General features: G+C 43.4%; 1 protein-coding gene across 1 annotated transcript; it reads left to right on the top strand.

Moving 5' to 3' along the window:
- The first annotated feature begins 2,783 nt into the window (after positions 1-2,783).
- LOC147010487 (N(6)-adenosine-methyltransferase non-catalytic subunit METTL14-like) lies at positions 2,784-13,903 on the top strand. The gene is made up of 12 exons (XM_085860248.1): positions 2,784-2,937; positions 3,231-3,319; positions 9,003-9,084; positions 9,489-9,551; positions 9,686-9,773; positions 9,966-10,056; positions 10,203-10,341; positions 10,622-10,714; positions 10,806-10,922; positions 12,364-12,456; positions 12,605-12,722; positions 12,797-13,903. The coding sequence occupies exons 1-12, from the start codon at positions 2,869-2,871 to the stop codon at positions 13,228-13,230; spliced, it is 1,476 nt and encodes a 491-aa protein (XP_085716374.1). The 5' UTR covers positions 2,784-2,868; the 3' UTR covers positions 13,231-13,903.
- Positions 13,904-18,315: the final 4,412 nt, after the last annotated feature.

Genomic DNA, 18,315 nt, shown 5'->3' with positions numbered 1-18,315 from the left:
CACTACTTACATCCTCCCAGCAAGACATCCTCCCACTCACAGCTACTCTTTACTTCCTACCACGAAGCCAGTTTGCAATCCAATTAACTACCTGGCCAGCCACTCCACAATCCCTCACTTTGGCTAACAACCTTCGATGTGATACCTTATCAAATGCCTTCTGAAAGTCGAGACACACCATGTTCACTGCCTTTCCCTCATCCACCCAATCAGACAATGCTTCATAGAACTCAAAAAGATTTGTTAGACATGAACTACCTTTGGTAAACCCATGCTGACTACCTTTAGTTAATATTTGTTACTTATGAAATCTAAAGATTTCGTAATTATATTGATCAGTTCCGTTTCTGTTTGTTTGTGTGTGTGTTTGTTTGTTTGTAGGCACGATAACTTGAGAACGGAAGAAGCTACCAATGTCAAATTACACCACGTGATTCAGGAGGGTGATGGCTAGCGCTGATTAGATTTTGGTCAAAATCGGTCAAAGGGCAAGGTCACAGTGAGGTCAAATATTCGATTTTTGATGGTTTGGTACAGATAACTCAAGAACGGAAGAAGCTACCAATGTCAATTTACACCACGTGATTCAGGAGGGTGATGTCTAGCGCTGATTAGATTTTGGTCAAAATCGGTCAAAGGTCAAGGTCACAGTGAGGTCAAACATCCAAAAAAATGATAACTCGAGAACGGAAGAAGCTACCAATGTCAAATTACACCACGTGATTCAGGAGGGTGATGGCTAGCGGTGATTAGATTTGGTCAAAATCGGTCCAAGGTCAAGGTCACAGTGAGGTCAAACATAATTCTGTAAATTAATGTGGAGAAATGGAGTATTTTTGCTTCGGTCGACGTTACGAGTTCGTTTTAACTTCGATTTTAATTTTGTCTTTGGTTTTTGCGATCGCTTAGGACGATTAACACTCGGTTGTTGAAATTCTGGTAAAAATTGGATGTTTTGGAGACGTTTTAAGATTGTATAAAAAATATTTCACTCGCCGCGTCACGGCTCGTCACGTGGTGTAGTGCGCTCAAGCAGACGCGTCGTTGAGTCGCGTAAAGGTTTTGCGTGTGCGCGCTGATGGTGTTTTCGATAAAGATGGTGTTTAAAAGTCAATTTTTATCCCAATAAAGGTTATCGTCACATGCCTGACTCACTAAGCCGTCGGATTATGTAAAGATTGTTGGTGGATGGCCGAATATTACAGTTTTGTGACTTTGATTAAATAATTGCATGGAGAAATGGAGATTTTTGCTTCGGTTGACGTTACGATTTTTGATGGTTTGGTACAGAATCATCGTAGAAACTTCTGGTTTGAGTCGCTACCTTCTCTAGAGACAGCTTTTATGAGACAAGGTCAGAGGTCAAGTTGACGATTTCGTAAGTACCAGTCTATGACTGCTTATTTGTTTGTTTGTGTGTTTGTTTGTGTCTTTGTGTGTGTTTGTTTGTAGGCACGATAACTCGAGAACGGAAGAAGCTACCAATGTCAAATTACACCACGTAATTCAGGAGGGTGATGGCCGGTGCTGATTAGATTTTGGTCAAAATCGGTCAAAGGTCAAGGTCACAGTGAGGTCAAACATAATTCTGTAAATTCATGTGGAGAAATAGAGTATTTTTGCTTCGGTTGACGTTACGAGTTCGTTTTAACTTCGATTTTAATTTTGTCTTCGGTTTTTGCGATCGCTTAGGATGCTTAACACTCGTTTGTCGAAATTCTGGTAAAAATCGGATGTTTTGGAGACGTTTTAAAATTGTATAAAAATATTTCACTCGCCGCATCACGGCTCGTCACGTGGTGCAGCGCGCTCGAGCAGAGGCGTCGTTGATCACGTAAAGGTTTTCTGTGTGCGCGCTGACAGTGTTTTCGATAAAGATGGTGTTTAAAAGTCATTTTTTTAAATCTCAATAAAGGTTATCGTCGCATGCCTGACTCGCTAAGCCGTCGGATTATGTAAAGATTGTTGGTGGATGGCCGAATATTACGCTTTTGTTACTTTGATAAAATAATATAAAATAATTGTGTCCAGAAATGGAGATTTTTGCTTCGATCGACGTTACGATTTTTGATGGTTTGGTACAGAATCATCGTAGAAACTTCTGGTTTGCGTCGCTACCTTCTCTAGAGACAGCTTTTATTAGACAAGGTCAGAGGTCAAGTTGACGATTTCGTAAGTACCAGTCTATGACTGCTTGTTTAAATGGTTCCTCATCTGGTCCCTAATTAATGTCTCCAACACCTTCCCAACAACAAGTCAAACTAACAGGTCTATAGTTTCTCAATGATTCTCTGAATCCTTTGTTACATAATGGTGGTACATTTGATTGTGTAATGGTATATTACAATAATGGTATATTACAATGGTTGTACATTACATATACAACACAAAATTAATTTCAACGAACCGTCAAAACACCGTGAGTCGATCAATGAAAATAAATTTACATTTCTTCTCTCCTCCAATGGTAACATCTCGTTAGATGAAGAGAAATAAAACAAACCAAATAAAACGGCTTCAAATATTTACCTCAGAGTGAGAAAACTGATCATTTCCACCACCTTGGCGAAAATAATTTATATATTTTAAAAGTTAAATTTAATCGGAGTATATGTGAAGCTCCTGCAGTGAAGATAAACGTTCAACTACTGATGAGTGATGAGCAACTCCAACCGAAAACGGACTAATTTACCTCATAACCCCCGAGTACATGTTGCGTTATGACGAAGTACACGATGAATACCAAGAGCTTTCTCCGCTCTGCGTCATGACGTAAGCACGTGAGGTTTGAGATTTACGTAATGACGTCATCACCATTGCGTGATGACGAGTTTTACGTGCTGACGTTTACGGAAATCGAACGGAGTTATGGCTTCTCGGCGGTTCCAAGATTTGAAAGAAAGGCAAAAGCGTCGGCGTGAGTTACTTGCCAAGCAGGTCAGGCTAGCTTTGTGCATGTTTTAATAATGCGGTTAACACGTAAAGCAAGGTGGATAACCGCTTCAACGTCAGATTTCGTGTTCATATCAGAGCTGTCTGTTTGCAATGTTAAATGACCGTCTCCTGCAAGACAAGTAAACCAAACTGAGTAAAGTCTGCACTTCGTGCTGGGGATTTGTACCACATGCCAATTGTATTGGAGCTGATACTTGTACATCTGTTCGTATGTCTGACTGACTGTCGATGTTGAAATGTTTTTTTCCCTTCCTATCCCCAACTTCGACGAAAAGCTCGGAGCAGCCGGTCCGGACCAGTTGGGCTCTGTACTGTGTAGCCGAGCGGAGCAGGAGGAGATTAACAGCCTTCGGAAAGCCGCACGGTAAAGCATGGGCGTACGAGCGAAGTTTTTTTTGGGGGGGAGGGGGGTGGCGGCAACAGATTTGCCTGAACGATGGCTACGTCATCCAAATGTACACTTCACAGGCACGCAGATGCACTCCAGTCAAAGCACAGCCGAATGTGATCCTTTCAAAATGACGTCATGAATGTGCACATACAGACACACAAACATACAGCAGTGAAACCATTACCTCCATCCACCTTCGATGGCAGAAATAACAAATCATCATCATCATCAACAACATCAACAACATCAACATCATCAGTTTTTGGGAAACCCCTTCCCCCAATACAAGGCCAGCCATTGCACGGGGTGATTCCCCCTTTAGTCATTTTAAACACTTTTGAGCAAACTAAAGAACTGAACGAAGGGCAATTTCAAAATGGCGAACACATAATAGCTCAGAGGCGACACAAACAGCCGACAAACATCTGAAACCCCTTCAACTAACTGCTGCGAAGAAGTCCCAGGACATCGCACAGCATCCCCCAAAGGCCGGTGATAACATACCTGCTCAGAAGTAATACAACCTTCCGCAGACATAATCCCGCAACAATGTTGCGTTGTGTTGCCGCATTATGTTGCGGCAACATGAACAGCTGATCTGCAAGTCGTTGAGGATCCTTCTGATCAGATCTTCGAGTTCCCAGGACCCTGTACGGCTTATCTGTCCTCCCATAATGTTCTAGAGATTTAACTACCATCAGCCAATTGTGTTTCTGTGAATGCGTCATTGTGTAACACATTTAAAAACGGAAACACGTCATTTTGAAAGTGCTCGAGGACGGGCGAAGCTTCGGGAGTTGGGCAGAGCTGTCACTTGCCAGATGTGTAATAAATTCGTTATTTATTGTATTTTAACTCCTATTTTAATGGAAAAAGGATTACGATTTATAATTGCAAAAAATAGTCAAATATATGACAATTCACGTGACTTTTTACATCACAGACTATTATTCTGTTATCTCACGATATTTCATCATATCACGATATTTTATTATTTCACAATTTTGTCATCCTGATATTTTTATGCCTGAATGATAAAAACAACACTGGCTTTGGGGGGGGGCATTTGCCCCTCCTCCCCACCCCTAACCTTGTACACCCTTGCTCACACCCCATGCACGTGATGTGAAAAGTGGCGTTGAGCAATTTATTCACTTTGTTTGTCTGTCCACAAACATCAATTTATGATGGAGGAAGGAACAACTTTATTTCAATTGAAATGTTTATTTTGAATACTAATCAAAAAAACAAACCTGTAGTTCGTTGAGTTGTACTTTGGCTCTGAATTTGTCCCTATCGTGCATGTGCAGAGGGAACACTGAGATAATTTATTTAATCTGTCTGCCTGTCTGGAAATCAAACAAAATTGAAAATCATTCCAAATAGGAAACTTACTGTTTTAAGGACGTCATAAAGGACACAAAGAATGAATGTAACGTGTTAAATTTCATTTAATTTATTATTTTGCAGGTATATCAAGACATACAAACTCTGAACCCCTGCAGGATTGTTAAAAAGTGAACACAATCACAATTGAGTAGCTGTCCGAGCACGAGATTTCCTTTACCCAATTCAAAGAATGGATTGTACCATTAAATCTTCAAAGTATGGATTGTGCCATTAAATCAGGCAGTTTAAAAGATGCTCCATCAATTGTGGTAAACTTCTGAAAAATATTTTTTCCGACAACCTTTTAAAACCTTTATTTTATTTCAATTGAATTACAGTGCCTCCAGAAAGTATTCACACCCCTCGACTTGTGATGTGTTTTGTTGTGTTCCAGCCTGAATTCAAAATGGATGAAACTTAAATATTTTATCACCAATCTACACCCAATACCCCATAATGACAAAGTTAAAACATGTTTTTAGAAATGTTTACAAATTAATTTAAAATGAAAAGCTGAAACGTCTTGCATTTATAAGAAGTATTCAACCCCTTTGCTGTGACACTCAAATTGAGCTCAGGTGTATCCAATTTCCTTTGATCATCCTTGAGATGTCTCCACAACTTGATTGGAGTCCACCTGTGGCCAAATCACTTGATTGGACAATATTTAGAAAGAAACACACCTTTCTATATAAGGTACCTCAGTTGACAGTTCATGTCAGAGCAGAAACTCTACCATGGAGTCCAAGGAACTGTCCGTAGAACTCCGAGATAGAATTGTGAGGAGGCATAGATCTGGGGGAAGGGTATAAAACAATTTCTCGAGTTGAAAGTTCCCAAGAGCACAGTGAGCTCCATCATTAGGAAATGGAAAGAATATGAAACTACCCAGACTCTTCCTAGAATTGGCCGTCTGGCCAAACTGAGTAACCAGGCAAGAAGGACTTTGGTCAGGGAGGTGACCAAGACCCCAATGACCATTCTGACAGAACTGCAGAGTTCCTTGGCTGAGATGGGAGAACCTGTCGGAAGGACAACAGTCTTTGCAGCACTTCACAAATCTTGGCTTTGTGGGAGAGTGGCCAGACAGAAGCCACTGCTGAGAAAAAGGTGCATGAAGCCACTCCTGAGAAAAAGGTGCAAAAACCTAAAGTTTGCAAAAAGGCACAAAGGATTGAGAGCATGAGGCAAAAGATTCTGTGGTCTGATGAGAAGAAAATTGAACTCTGAACACCTGAATGCAAAGCATACGTCTGCAGGAAACCGAACACAGCTCATCACCCATTTAACACCATCCCTCCCTTGAAGCTTGGTGGTGGCAGCAGCATGCTCTGGGGATGCTTTTGAGTGGCAGGGACCGGGAGACTTGTAAGATAGAGGGAACAATGAAGGGAGCCAAATACAGGCAATTCTTTGAGGAGAACATGCTTCAGAGTGCAAAAGACCTTCGATGATTTACATTCCAACAAGACAATGTCCCCAAGTATGCAGCTAAAGCAACACTGGAATGGCTTCAGAACAAGAACATGAAAGCCCTTGAGTGGCCCAGCCAAAGCCCAGAATTGAATCCCATTGAGAATCTGTGGAAAGACTTGAAGATTGCTGTTCACTGATACTCCCCATCCAACTTGACAGAGTTTGAGCAAATCTGCAAGGAAGAATGGGAGAAAATCCCCAAATCCAGATGTGCAAAGCTGATACAGATATACCCAAGAAGACTCGAAGCTTTAATCGCTGCCAAAGGCGCTTCTACAACGTATCGACTCAAAGAGGTTGAATACTTATTGATGCAAGACATTTCAGTTTTTAATTTACAATCGATTTGTAAAAATTTCAAACGATATGTTTTCACCTTGTCATTATAGTGTATTTTGTGTGGATCGGTGACAAAAATTTAAATTCATCCATTTTAAATTCAGGCTGTAACAACAAAATGTGACAAAAGTCGAGGGGTGTGAATACTTTCTGAAGACACTGGAGAACACAAATCACCTTTCTGGCACTTTCAAAGTCCTTTTCTTTTGCAGTACTTGGACAAAATATTATGGCGTTTTACATTATCTGAACCAATTTGCTGCTCGCAGACTCTGCCCATGTCCTTTATGTTTTTTTTTTTTAATTTATTACCCTTGCCGAAGGAGAGTGTATTGCACTTGGGTCTGTTTGTTTGTTTGTCCACACAGAACTTTTGTGTTTTTCTCCGCAACCGCCTGTTGGATTGAGATGAAATTTTCACCAGAGGTGCGACTGCACATGTATAATGTTTTAATGATAATTATGATATGATATAGGTCACGTGGTGTGGCAGCCATGTTGGAAAAACTTTGGACCTCTCTATCTCTGAAACTGCACGGACGACAAAATTGACACACACTTGACACATAGCAAGTACTCCTCATGGGGAATAAGTGATTTTTTTAATGACGTCATAGGTGCCTTCTTTTTGACATCATTATTGCATATGTAGAACACTACATCAGTCTGATCAGTATGAAAAATTTTGAGGGTCCTCTAGGGATAAAATGGTCCACAGAAAATTTTTGATGACGTCCTCGGTCACGTGACTTGGCAGCCATATTATTTAAAAAAAAAATTTTTTACCTTCAAAAATCTTCGAAGTGGCTGAACAGATTGAGGCAAAACTTTACATATATGACTGCCTATACATGAGGAACAAAAGGTTCATATATATGACATCATTTCACATGGTTTGGCAGCCATATTGGATTTACCCGAAAATCTATAAAAAATCTTCTCCAGAACAGCTGGACAAACCGAGGGGAAACTTCATACAAAATTTCCCCAAGCCATGGGTGTACAAGTTTGTTCAGGAATAATTGTTAGGTCACATGGTTTGGCAGCCATATTGTATTGAAGAAAAATATTAAATAATGTTTTCTCTGGAACCTCTTAATCAATCTCTGTGAAGCTTCGCATTTATGATCGAGTGCTGATTGGGAATACATGTCTTAAATTTCAACTTGATCGGATGCATGTTCTGGCAGTCAGAATTATTTAATTTTTTGAAATATTTTTTTTATTTTTTTTTTGAATAAGGCTTACTTGGCTGTACCTGGATGGGTTTGAGGGTAGGGGAGTATCAGCTGAAATGTGAATTCTATCCAGGTTCCTCCTGATGATTTTATCTTTGCTTTTTGCTTGTTTTGGTTCCTTCTGATTACTCCAATGCAGTACTGTACCTATTTTGGTCTTCCATTTGATTTGAATTGAATTTATTTTAATCCCATTCAAATTAAATTGAATAATAATAACAATAATAACAATAAGAACAAGTCTGGAGATGGCAATGGTTCACGAGCAATGTACACGGTTCGCCTTTTTTATTTTATGACCTTCGAAGGGACGCCACGGGCAAACTGGCGGGAATCGGGAAAAACGTAAATGATGAAAATTGTAGTACTCAAAGAGCACTACTTTCAAACCAACTTTCATTCGAAACAGTTGAAAACCCTAGGAGCTCGATGCCCAATTTATTGATTTTTTTTGACATTTTCTAAGTTCGTGACCTTGTGACCTTTACCTTGGGACGAAAATGAAAAATCGAGCTCCGTGGGGCTATGCAGGTGCCATTGGGCTAACCAAATACTGAAACCCCTGCCAGATTCGACAAACCCCCTTGGAGAAGATGTAACTTGAAACCGGCTTCCCCCTAAAAACACATGTTTTTTGGGCGTAGCTCCGCCCATCATGGGCGCAGCACGCCCATTCTCCGGAAGACACAACGAGATCATGATACAAACCTCGCACCATAATTTTATCAAGATCGGATCAAAACCCACGGGGCTATGCTCAGGACAGACAGACAGACAGACAGACACCCACCCATAACGAATATAGTGGTCACTTACTGACTCGTGAACCAAAAAGTCATGGGTCAGGGTCAGGTGTCCAATCAAAGCGGAACGTCTTGGTACCTGGTCATCACTGCCAGCATTTATAAAGTGGCAATTCTAATTATGTCTCCTATTAATTACGTAACACACCAGGACACAACCCCCATCAAAATACACCAAACAAAACCACAAACACCACACAAAATAAGTCCTGGCAAGTGTCTGCAATCTCTGATTGCTCGTTTTCTTATTGTTTTTTTTTTTTCCATAAAGACTGTGTGGGGTAAGGTGTTCACTGAACTCTAGTTTTTTTTAACATATTTATTTTTGCATCATTCCCATTAATTTCCTCTTTCCTCCTCATCCGGGATTCCTTTATTTCTCTTGCTTTTGCAACACTCATCATCTTGCAGTATCAGCTCGTTGGAAGATGCGTCACCTGGGAGCATGCAGGTCCTGCCTGGGACAACGCATGGAGGTTTTTCCCCTTCTTTGGTGAGCAAAGCTACGTTTACCTGCGCTCTTTCAGTGTTTGAGTGAGGAAGATTTGTGAAAGCGCTCTGGCTCACCAGCAAGAAGAACTGTTTCACGACATTGTTACTTTACTGTGTGTCATTATGCAGTAAATAATATATCAAGCTGGCTTGTGATCTTAGGGTCCTGAGTTTGAGACTCGTTGGCCACTGAATTAACACCAGGTGGGGTTGACTCAGCCTGTCATTATCACGAGGTCAGCGAAATATTACCAGTGTACTGGTATAGGGGCACAGCATCAGAAGTATAGTCACGCCCCAACAAAAAACGACCTGGCAGTCAAGCTGCCATACGCAAGAAGAAAAAGAAAAACAAATAGAAGAAGAAGAAGATTTGGTCACTCTTGGCTTTCCTTTTTTCCACAGGAAGAAAATGAGGAAGGATTCACTTTTGAGGAAGACTACAAGGATTCGACAACATTCCTTAAGGTGAAAGTCTGGCTTTATTGTGGTCTACACAGATCAATTGTGCATCACCATTGTTTTCTTTCCGGAAGCTCAACGATCTGTGCTTATTGAAACCGATGCAAAGGTAATGATGTTTAAATGTTGTTTCGGCACAGGGCACCCAGAGTCTGAATCCACACAATGATTATTGCCAACACTTTGTGGACACAGGACAACGACCACAGAATTTCATCCGCGATGTTGGTGAGAGAAACAGAGATCTTGATATTGTATCCGCCTTGAGACCGTACCCGCCCACCCCCCCCCACCCCCAAAATGCGCACCCTGATCCTCGCTCCACATCTGTCCCGATGCCACCTCATGCTGATTGTTTTGGCCTTATCAATGCATCATCTGTCCTTTTCCCACTTCATGCTTTTCTCCCACCATACTCAGGACTGGCTGACAGGTTTGAAGAGTACCCCAAGCTTCGGGAGCTCATACGCCTCAAGGATGAGGTAATCGCATGGACAAGCACTCCACCCATGTAAGCACCTTGAGTATCCACACTCGCATATCACCACAACCACATCACGCACATTGCCTTTCTTCAGTTAATGGAATTGTGGTTGCTCTCTCGTTTCTGTTGACTGTGTCCAACCCCTCCAATCCTATATTATGTCTGATTTCCAGGTACTTACAGGCAGACCTTTCCCATTTCCCTTTACGATCTCTCGGTGTTGAGTTTGACGTCGTTCTCCTGGAGCCTCCCTTAGGGGACCCCAATCAGGGGCCTGTCCCAGCAGGGACAAGAGCTTGGTCATGGAGTGAGGTGTTCTTGATCCCCATTGGTCTTTACACACACACACACACACACACACACACACACACACACACACACACACACACACACACACACACACACACACACACACACACACACACACACACACACATCCTCCCTTTGATGTTGTTCATCTCTCTCATCATTATTCTTGAACCACCATTTTTCAAAGATTTTTCTGTTCAATAAATACCTAATGTAGTATTTGACAACAGAGGTTCATTGTACATTGTCTTTTGTTGTGTTCCATTCTGTTTGCATTGCTCAGATAAGGAAGCTAGAACTTGAGGAAATCACAGCGCAAAAATCCTTTGTTTTTCTGTGGTGTGGATCCTCCGACGACCTCGATGAGGGCAGACAGGTGACCAACACAGACACGAACTTGGCTGCTTGCGTCCCAAGCGGTGTCAAATATTCTGTTCACATTTGTTTTGTTCCTGCCTTGTGTGCAGTGCTTGAGGAAGTGGGGTTTTCGGCGCTCTGAGGATATCTGCTGGATCAAAACGAATAAGCAGAATCCCGGTCCAGCTCGTGTGCACAACGATAGGGCAATTTTTCAGCGGACCAAGGTGGCGATGGAGTGGGAAGATTGTTTGGCAAAATATGTACGATGGTATTATACATTGTATCTGTTAAGATCACTTACTGACTGGACTATTCATTGGGTGCGAATCCCAAGTTGTTTTCCTCAAATGTTGCTGGGTTTGTGTTTCTCAACCAGGTGTACTTTTCATGGGATTTGCTCAAGAATGGCTTCTTAGGCCTGAATATGGGCCCTGTAGGAAAGATTGGTTGTTGTAAAAGTTATGTTTTAGTTAGATTGCCAAAGCCAGTTGTTGCTGAAAAGAGATTGAGAGTTCGTGGTAAATCGGAAGCTGAATTGGGCTGACAGGATGGCCTCGAGGTACGTACACTCACCTCTAAATTGTGTAGCCTGGGTTTGAATTCTGACCGAGTTATAAACTGTCAACCCAGTGTTTCACAGGCTGGTGATTCATCAAAGTGTGTGCTGTCCCTTGGATGGGAATTAATCGGGCGTCCTATCTGCCAGCATTAGTTGGTGGACATTAAATATCCCAAGGTGTCCTTCACGAAGTGTAGGTGAGCTATTTCCGGCAACATTAACAAATTTAACCTGCAGAGGGCATTGCATCAGCGGCACACCCGTGCCCTCAGCCAGTGATACTACCCTGCAACCTTGTGCTGCATATGAACGAAGAAGAATGGGCACTGTAATCACTGAGTAAAGGCATATTCTCCGACTCGGTGAATTGCCGTCACTGTCACTACCATCTCATCAGTGTTCCTCACAATTATCCACAAAAGATGTCTGGCACATTTTTCATCAGAAGTGGCTCGTCCACTTCTTAACCCATCAAAAGGGAAGCAAATTTGGCCTGTTATGATGTCAAAGTTTTAAACATTGAAATAAAGGAAATGCAGGAATTTAAGTCGATGGATTAGGAATTTGGGCTTTTGTTCCTTTTGCTGGCAAACACCACCTGAATGCATTGATTTGTTTGAGAATAATCACCTGGAGTTCAAACAAAGTAAAGGGATGGCATCTACATCTGGCATATTTTATGCATTATTCAACTGCTCCACAAATGTAGCTCACCAGTTAGATGTCTATCTATCGAGACGATCTCGGTTGTGTTTGGCACATAGACGAGAAGGATTTTTTTTTTTTGTGAAGATTCGGAATTCCAAACTTAAAAAGAAAAAAATGGTGGTGCATTTGTTTTCGTGTTTGTTACCTGTTCATCAACCTGTCCATTTCTTTGGATCTGGGGAGGGTGGGGGGGGGGATTGATTTCTCGAAATATCCTTATCGTCCCTGTGATGCATCTCCAAGATCCAACATGAGCCATAGATCACAATTGAATGAATGGTGTTTTATGTATTCAAGGTGTTCACATAGAAATACCCTCATTGGTAAAGTATTTCTATTTAAATGTTTGGCTTCGTTGGATGATTGTTAAGTAGAACCCTTCTTTTTAATCCTTCCAGGAACACTGTCTCCTGGGGATCAAGGGCACAGTACGGCGTAGCTTTGATGGGAACTTCATCCACACCAATGTTGACATTGACCTTATCATTGAGGTGATTACAAAAACAAAACCCTCACCCACAAATATGATAATGCCCACGATTAGGTATTATACTCACTCCTAAAAACAAATAACTTCCTATTTTGAGCACATGAGTCTGTGTGGAATCATGAATGGGCAGGTGACTTTGATGTGAACAGGAAGAGCCTGAGGTTGGAAATGCTGAGAAGCCAACAGAAATATTCCACATCATCGAGCATTTTTGTCTTGGTCGCCGTCGACTACACCTCTTTGGCAGAGACAGTACCGTACGGCCAGGTAACTGGTGATGTCAATGACACACATTAATACCACACACTTTGTATCGTGCACTAATGATTTGTCTTTTCCAGGCTGGTTGACTGTTGGACCTTCTCTAACTAATAGTAACTTCAATGCGGATACATTTGCATCTTTCTTTACCGGTGAGCTTGGCCACCTCATGAGCTGCACGGAGGAGATTGAGCGACTGCGGCCCAAGTCTCCGCCACTCAAAATGAAAGGTAGTTCCAGTGGGGTACAGGGCATGTCAGGCTCAGGAAATACTGGAACAGGGACCACAGCTGGCCTTCTGGGTGTGGCAGGACCTTTGGGTGTGGGAGTTGGAGTCAAGAGTGGGGGGACTGCTGCCCACAGAGGGGGACTGCCTGCATTATGGGGCGCAACATCTGGACTGCCGGTGCCTGGATCCGAAAGCAGAGTCCGGTTGCCACGGGGTGTGGGTTTTGGAAGAAGGGCTGTCGGGGGTTACCGAGGGACGTACCGAGGGGCTTATGGACCAAGATGATGAAATGATTGTTTCATCTTGTTTTCTAGAATATTAAGGTTTCTTATTGATTGCTGCCTCAGTGTATCAGAGTGAAGCCATGTCAATTGTGGCATGTCACTTTTTAAACTAAAGTGGGCATGACCTTGAATGAGTGTGTCAAGTCTTTTCTGATGACAATTGAACCAAAAATGTTAAAATATTAAGAGCTGAAAGTTCCATTTGAAATGTAAGTGATATAAAAGCTTTTTTATTTTTCTATTCATACAATGTGCTTTTATATGGCATTCTGCACACTCAGAACAGGGTTCCAATTCAGGAGAGTGCAAAGAGGAGACATCATACATGCTATTGAACAATGTACATAGTAGGAAGAGAATGCAGTCTTGAATCAGGGTTGGACTTGGTGGAGTCCCACCACAGTCCCCACAACTGGTTTGGGTTGGAATTTGGCTTACATCCTGGTTGACCATGGGATTCTCATTCCAACATACTTTGTGGGATATTTGATGTGTACCACTCAATGCTGTGAGAGAGGACCTCAATTTCTTGTCCCATGCAATCAGTGATGCAACATTCTTCCTCCAAACCACCATCGACATGGTTTATTGTTAGGTTTGGAGTCAAATCGAAAGTAGACAAGTGAAGGGATACTTTTGAGCCAGTAGAAGAATAAAATGGCTTCTGAAACTTTTGCCAAAGTGAGTGTTGGTATAAATCTGCAGATGAGTTAAGTAGTGGATTATATTAACTTCTTGTTTGTCTGGATGCAACACAAGGCTGTGGGATACATCATTGGCTGAGGGCGTGGCTGTGCCACAGATGCAATGTCCTCCGCTGATTAGGACTGGGATTTGTAATTTGTTCAGGATGCCGGTGATAGCTTGTCTACTCCACGCATGTGAATCACCAGAAAAGATGCCAACGAGGCCACACAAGGATCAGCTTTGATGCAGCATTTCAGAAATGCACGTTTGATGATGTTCGACAATATCTCCTCCTACAACTTGACGATCCAGCCACAGATCATTGGAAGGTCGACCTTTCTCATCCTCCCGCTCTTGGTGTTGGTCTTCACCCCACTCATTATCCAGTCGGACCAGCAGCGACGTAGCCCGTCTTTGAACGGCTTGATGGACACACTGAGGGGCTGCAGGAGCAGTCATCCCACCTGGGATGATGACAAGATCGGTGTTGGTCTGACGGAGCAGCGCTTTGGTGTCGTCAGTCTTGTGACAACTGCACACATCCAGGACTGGCATGTTCTGTCGTCGGGGGAGACCGCCATCTGGCCTACTACTGCAGACAGTGTGCACCCAATCCTGGATCAGTGCCTCATCTATCGGTCCACCCCTTCTGCTGCGCACAAACAATGACGGTCTGGAAACTGGTCTTCAAGCATTGTCTTCCTTTTTAACACGATTTATGCAGGAAGCTTGCCAAAGTCTGCGGTGCAGGTGAGCATGACGGCGAATCGGTCCTTCTCGTGACCAGTAGAGTTGATCATCACATTGTGTGCAAGCTTATTTAATGTGGGTGCTCTGTTATTAGACTTCAGCTATTGTGAATAATTTGATGTGAGACAAGCTGTTCTTCTTCGTTTGTGTTTAATGGCGTTTTCAGAGCCACGAGGCTCTATATACGCCACACAACTCAACTCTGGGCGTCTCCAGATGTTTCAGAGCATGGCTTTATTTAATTTCTGCACACGGTTAATAAAATGCTGTACAAACTCTTAACCTGAACCGATTTTCAAAATTTAAATGGTGAAATCGAGCTTAACAGCTTAACAGCGAGCTTAACTCGATGGACTGTGCAAAAAAAGTTTTCCAAAACCATAACATGATACATATAATTAGAGAAAGCACACTGAGCATTAAATGGAATACTGGACCTGCAGCTGATCTGGGCCCTGGACTAATATTGTAACCCAAATTTGGTAGCATTCTGACTGGTGGGTCTGGATAGAAAGATTTTTGAAGGAATTTCTGAGAATTTCCCAAAGATTTGCAAAGTCCACCATTTTGACACACTTCCAGTCATTTGATTGGCATGACCTCTGCAATTTAACATCCCTACCCTGGCCTAATGTTGCAACCCAAATTTGGTAGCATTCTGACAGGTGGATCTGGAGAATATTTTGGAAGGAATTTGCGTGACTGCTATTTTGACACATTTTCAGTCAGGCGATCGGCATGGCCTCTGCAATTTAACATCAGGACCTTGTCATAATGTTGTGACCCAAATTTGGAAGCATTTTCACTAGTGGGTCTGGAAAAGAAGACTTTTACCATGCACTCACAAAGCGAAAAGCGGGGTGAAGCGATTGATCACGTACGTGTCGTATGTACGTATGTCTGCATTTAAAAAAAAAAAATTCTTAGCAACCGTAAATTTGTTTGACAGAAAATTTTCCAGATGGGTGCACATCCTCCTGTACAATTTTTTTAGTCATAATTATGACATCATAGGTCACGTGGTACAGGTGCCATCTTGGAAAAACTGAAAAACTTTGCACCTCTTAATCTCCAAAACCACTCGATGGAAATTTTATTACACATGGCGAATTGTAATGTACTTCGTATGGGGATTATGACGTGTTAATAATGCTGTCATCGCTGTCTTCATTATGACATCATAATTCGACAAATGCAACGCTTGATCCGGTCAGTCTGGAAAAAAAATTCTGCAATTGCTGGTCTGATTGACACGAAAATTTGACCATAGGTGCGGCTCCTGCAGGAATTTATAATAATTATGACATTATCGGTCACTCATCTGGCAGGCATATTGGATCAAAAAAACCAGAACTGTTGGCTTGCACCAGGTCCTTGTCAAGACTGCGCAGGGTAAGTATTCTATGAATACCATCCAGTTGAAGAAATTTACCAAGTTGGCATTTTGACCTACTGTAATGTTCTCAACAGACAGGGATGAAGGCTTTGAAGTGGGAACAACACAGCACAGCATCAGAACATGGGCGGGTCACATGACTGCTTAACCACGCCCTGGTGCACCCATGTATTGTGGGGCCGAGTTTCGGCGATGAGCACGACCGCTAGATGGAGCAGTAGAGTCGGATCCACCGAACACCCGGAATTTATAGGTCATCACCCCGGATGGTAGGCTCTTGACAGAGGAGTCTGAAGTGAAGGCCCGCTGGGCCGGTTACTTTGAGCAGTTGTACCAGGCTGATCCCCCAGCTGTCGAGTTGGACGTCAAGGGTGTTACGATCCCTGTTGCTGACCCTCGAATCAACTGTGGTCCACCTTCGCTTGTGGAAACACGGGCTGCGGTGAACCAGTTGAAACGGGGCAAAGCTCCAGGGATCTGTGGCATCCATGCTGAACTTCTCAAGGCTGGTGGAAATGCTGCATTCGTGTCATTGCATGCAGTTTTGTGCTCTGCCTGGAACACAGGCATCATCCCAACTGATTGGAAGAGGGGCCTTGTTGTTTCTCTCTGGAAAGGGAAGGGTGATCGCCAAGACTGCAACAACTACCGAGGGGTGACTCTGCTCTCAGTGCCGGGCTGGGTTTTTGCTCGGATAATTCTTGATAGGGTTCGCCACCATCTGCTTGAGCACTAGCGTCCAGAGCAGTCAGGCTTTACACCAAAGAGGTCAACGATTGACCGTATCCTTGCTCTTCGTGTCCTCACCGAATGCAGACGAGAGTTTCGGCAGGGGCTGCTTGCAGCCTATGTTGATCTCTGTAAAGCGTTTGATTCAGTGAATCGGGATGTCCTCTGGAGGATTCTTGGTCTTCGTGGGGTGCCACCAAAACTGATCAATCTGATGTCTGAACTCTACTCTGATACTGAGAGTGCTGTGAAGTGTGGTGGTACCATCTCTGACTTATTTCCAGTTGTTACTGGAGTTCGTCAGGGGTGTGTACTGGCCCCCACACTTTTCAGCACTTGTATGGACTGGATTTTAGGGAGGATGTCGGAGAGATCAAGCTGCGATGCATCGTTTGGGAATGTCAAGATCTTGGACCTTGATTTTGCAGATGATGCAGTCATCTTTGCGGAAACTTTAGATATCCTTTTGGGGGCCCTCGAGGTGCTGAATGAGGAGTCGGAGCCACTGGGATTACGGGTTTCTTGGGTCAAAAATAAGATCCAGGCTTTCGGTGACATCTTGGATGCTGCTGTCCTGTCTGTGTCTGTTTGTGGTGAGGATGTTGAGGTCGTGGAGAGATTCACTTACCTTGGCAGTGATATTCATGTCTCTGCTGGCTGTGAGTCAGAGGTCAATAGACGTCTGGGTCGGGCCTGGGGAGTCATGGATTCACTGGATCATGGGGTGGCGCTGCCGGTACCTGTGCGGGAGGACGAAAGTCCGAGTCTTCAGGTCCTTGGTACTTCCAGTCTTGCTCTATGGATGCGAGACTTGGACTCTGACCAAGGATCTGAGACGGAGACTTAATTCTTTGGTACCAGGTCTCTTCGGAGAATCCTTGGCTATCGCTGGTCGGATTTTGTGTCCAACGAGCGGTTGCTGAGAGAGACTCGGACGAGATTTGTTACCTGCATAGTCCGTGAGCGTCAGTTACGGATGTATGGACATGTGGCTCATTTTCCTGACACTGATCCTGCTCACCAGATTCTCTCAGCGAGGGAGTCTCATGAGTGGAGGAGGCCAGTGGGCCGACCACGTGCCTCGTGGTTGCAGCAGGTTGACCATCATCTCAAGGAGATGGGGATGGGCCTGGCATCTGCCTGGGGGATGGCCAGACGGAGGCCCCTGGAGTACCGGCGGAAAGTGGACGCAGCGACGCGCTGTTCTGGCACATGTTCCCATACCTGACCTGACACCCCGGATAACTCCGGAGCTGACGGGTCCCTTATCGGACCAAAGATCGCCAATAGGTCGACCGCGTGGGATAGGGTCAATTGCCAATTTCAATTTACCTAAATACCCACGTCGTCCAAACTACTGGGGAAATTCACCCTCGGCGGAGCTCGAGCGGAACGAGCCCTGAGCATGCTCGAACCGTGCGTAACCCGAGCGGATGGTTACTGAGGTCCGTCGGTCCAAATGCACAATTTGCCGCTTCCAAATTTCCCAACACGCACCGTGCTAAACCAATGAAGAAAACACAG

Source organism: Eptatretus burgeri, chromosome 16 (assembly GCF_056783735.1).
Source record: "Eptatretus burgeri isolate ZD-2024b chromosome 16, Ebu_testis_v1, whole genome shotgun sequence".
Classification (NCBI taxonomy): domain Eukaryota; kingdom Metazoa; phylum Chordata; class Myxini; order Myxiniformes; family Myxinidae; genus Eptatretus; species Eptatretus burgeri.
This window is presented reverse-complemented; position numbering and strand designations above follow the sequence as displayed.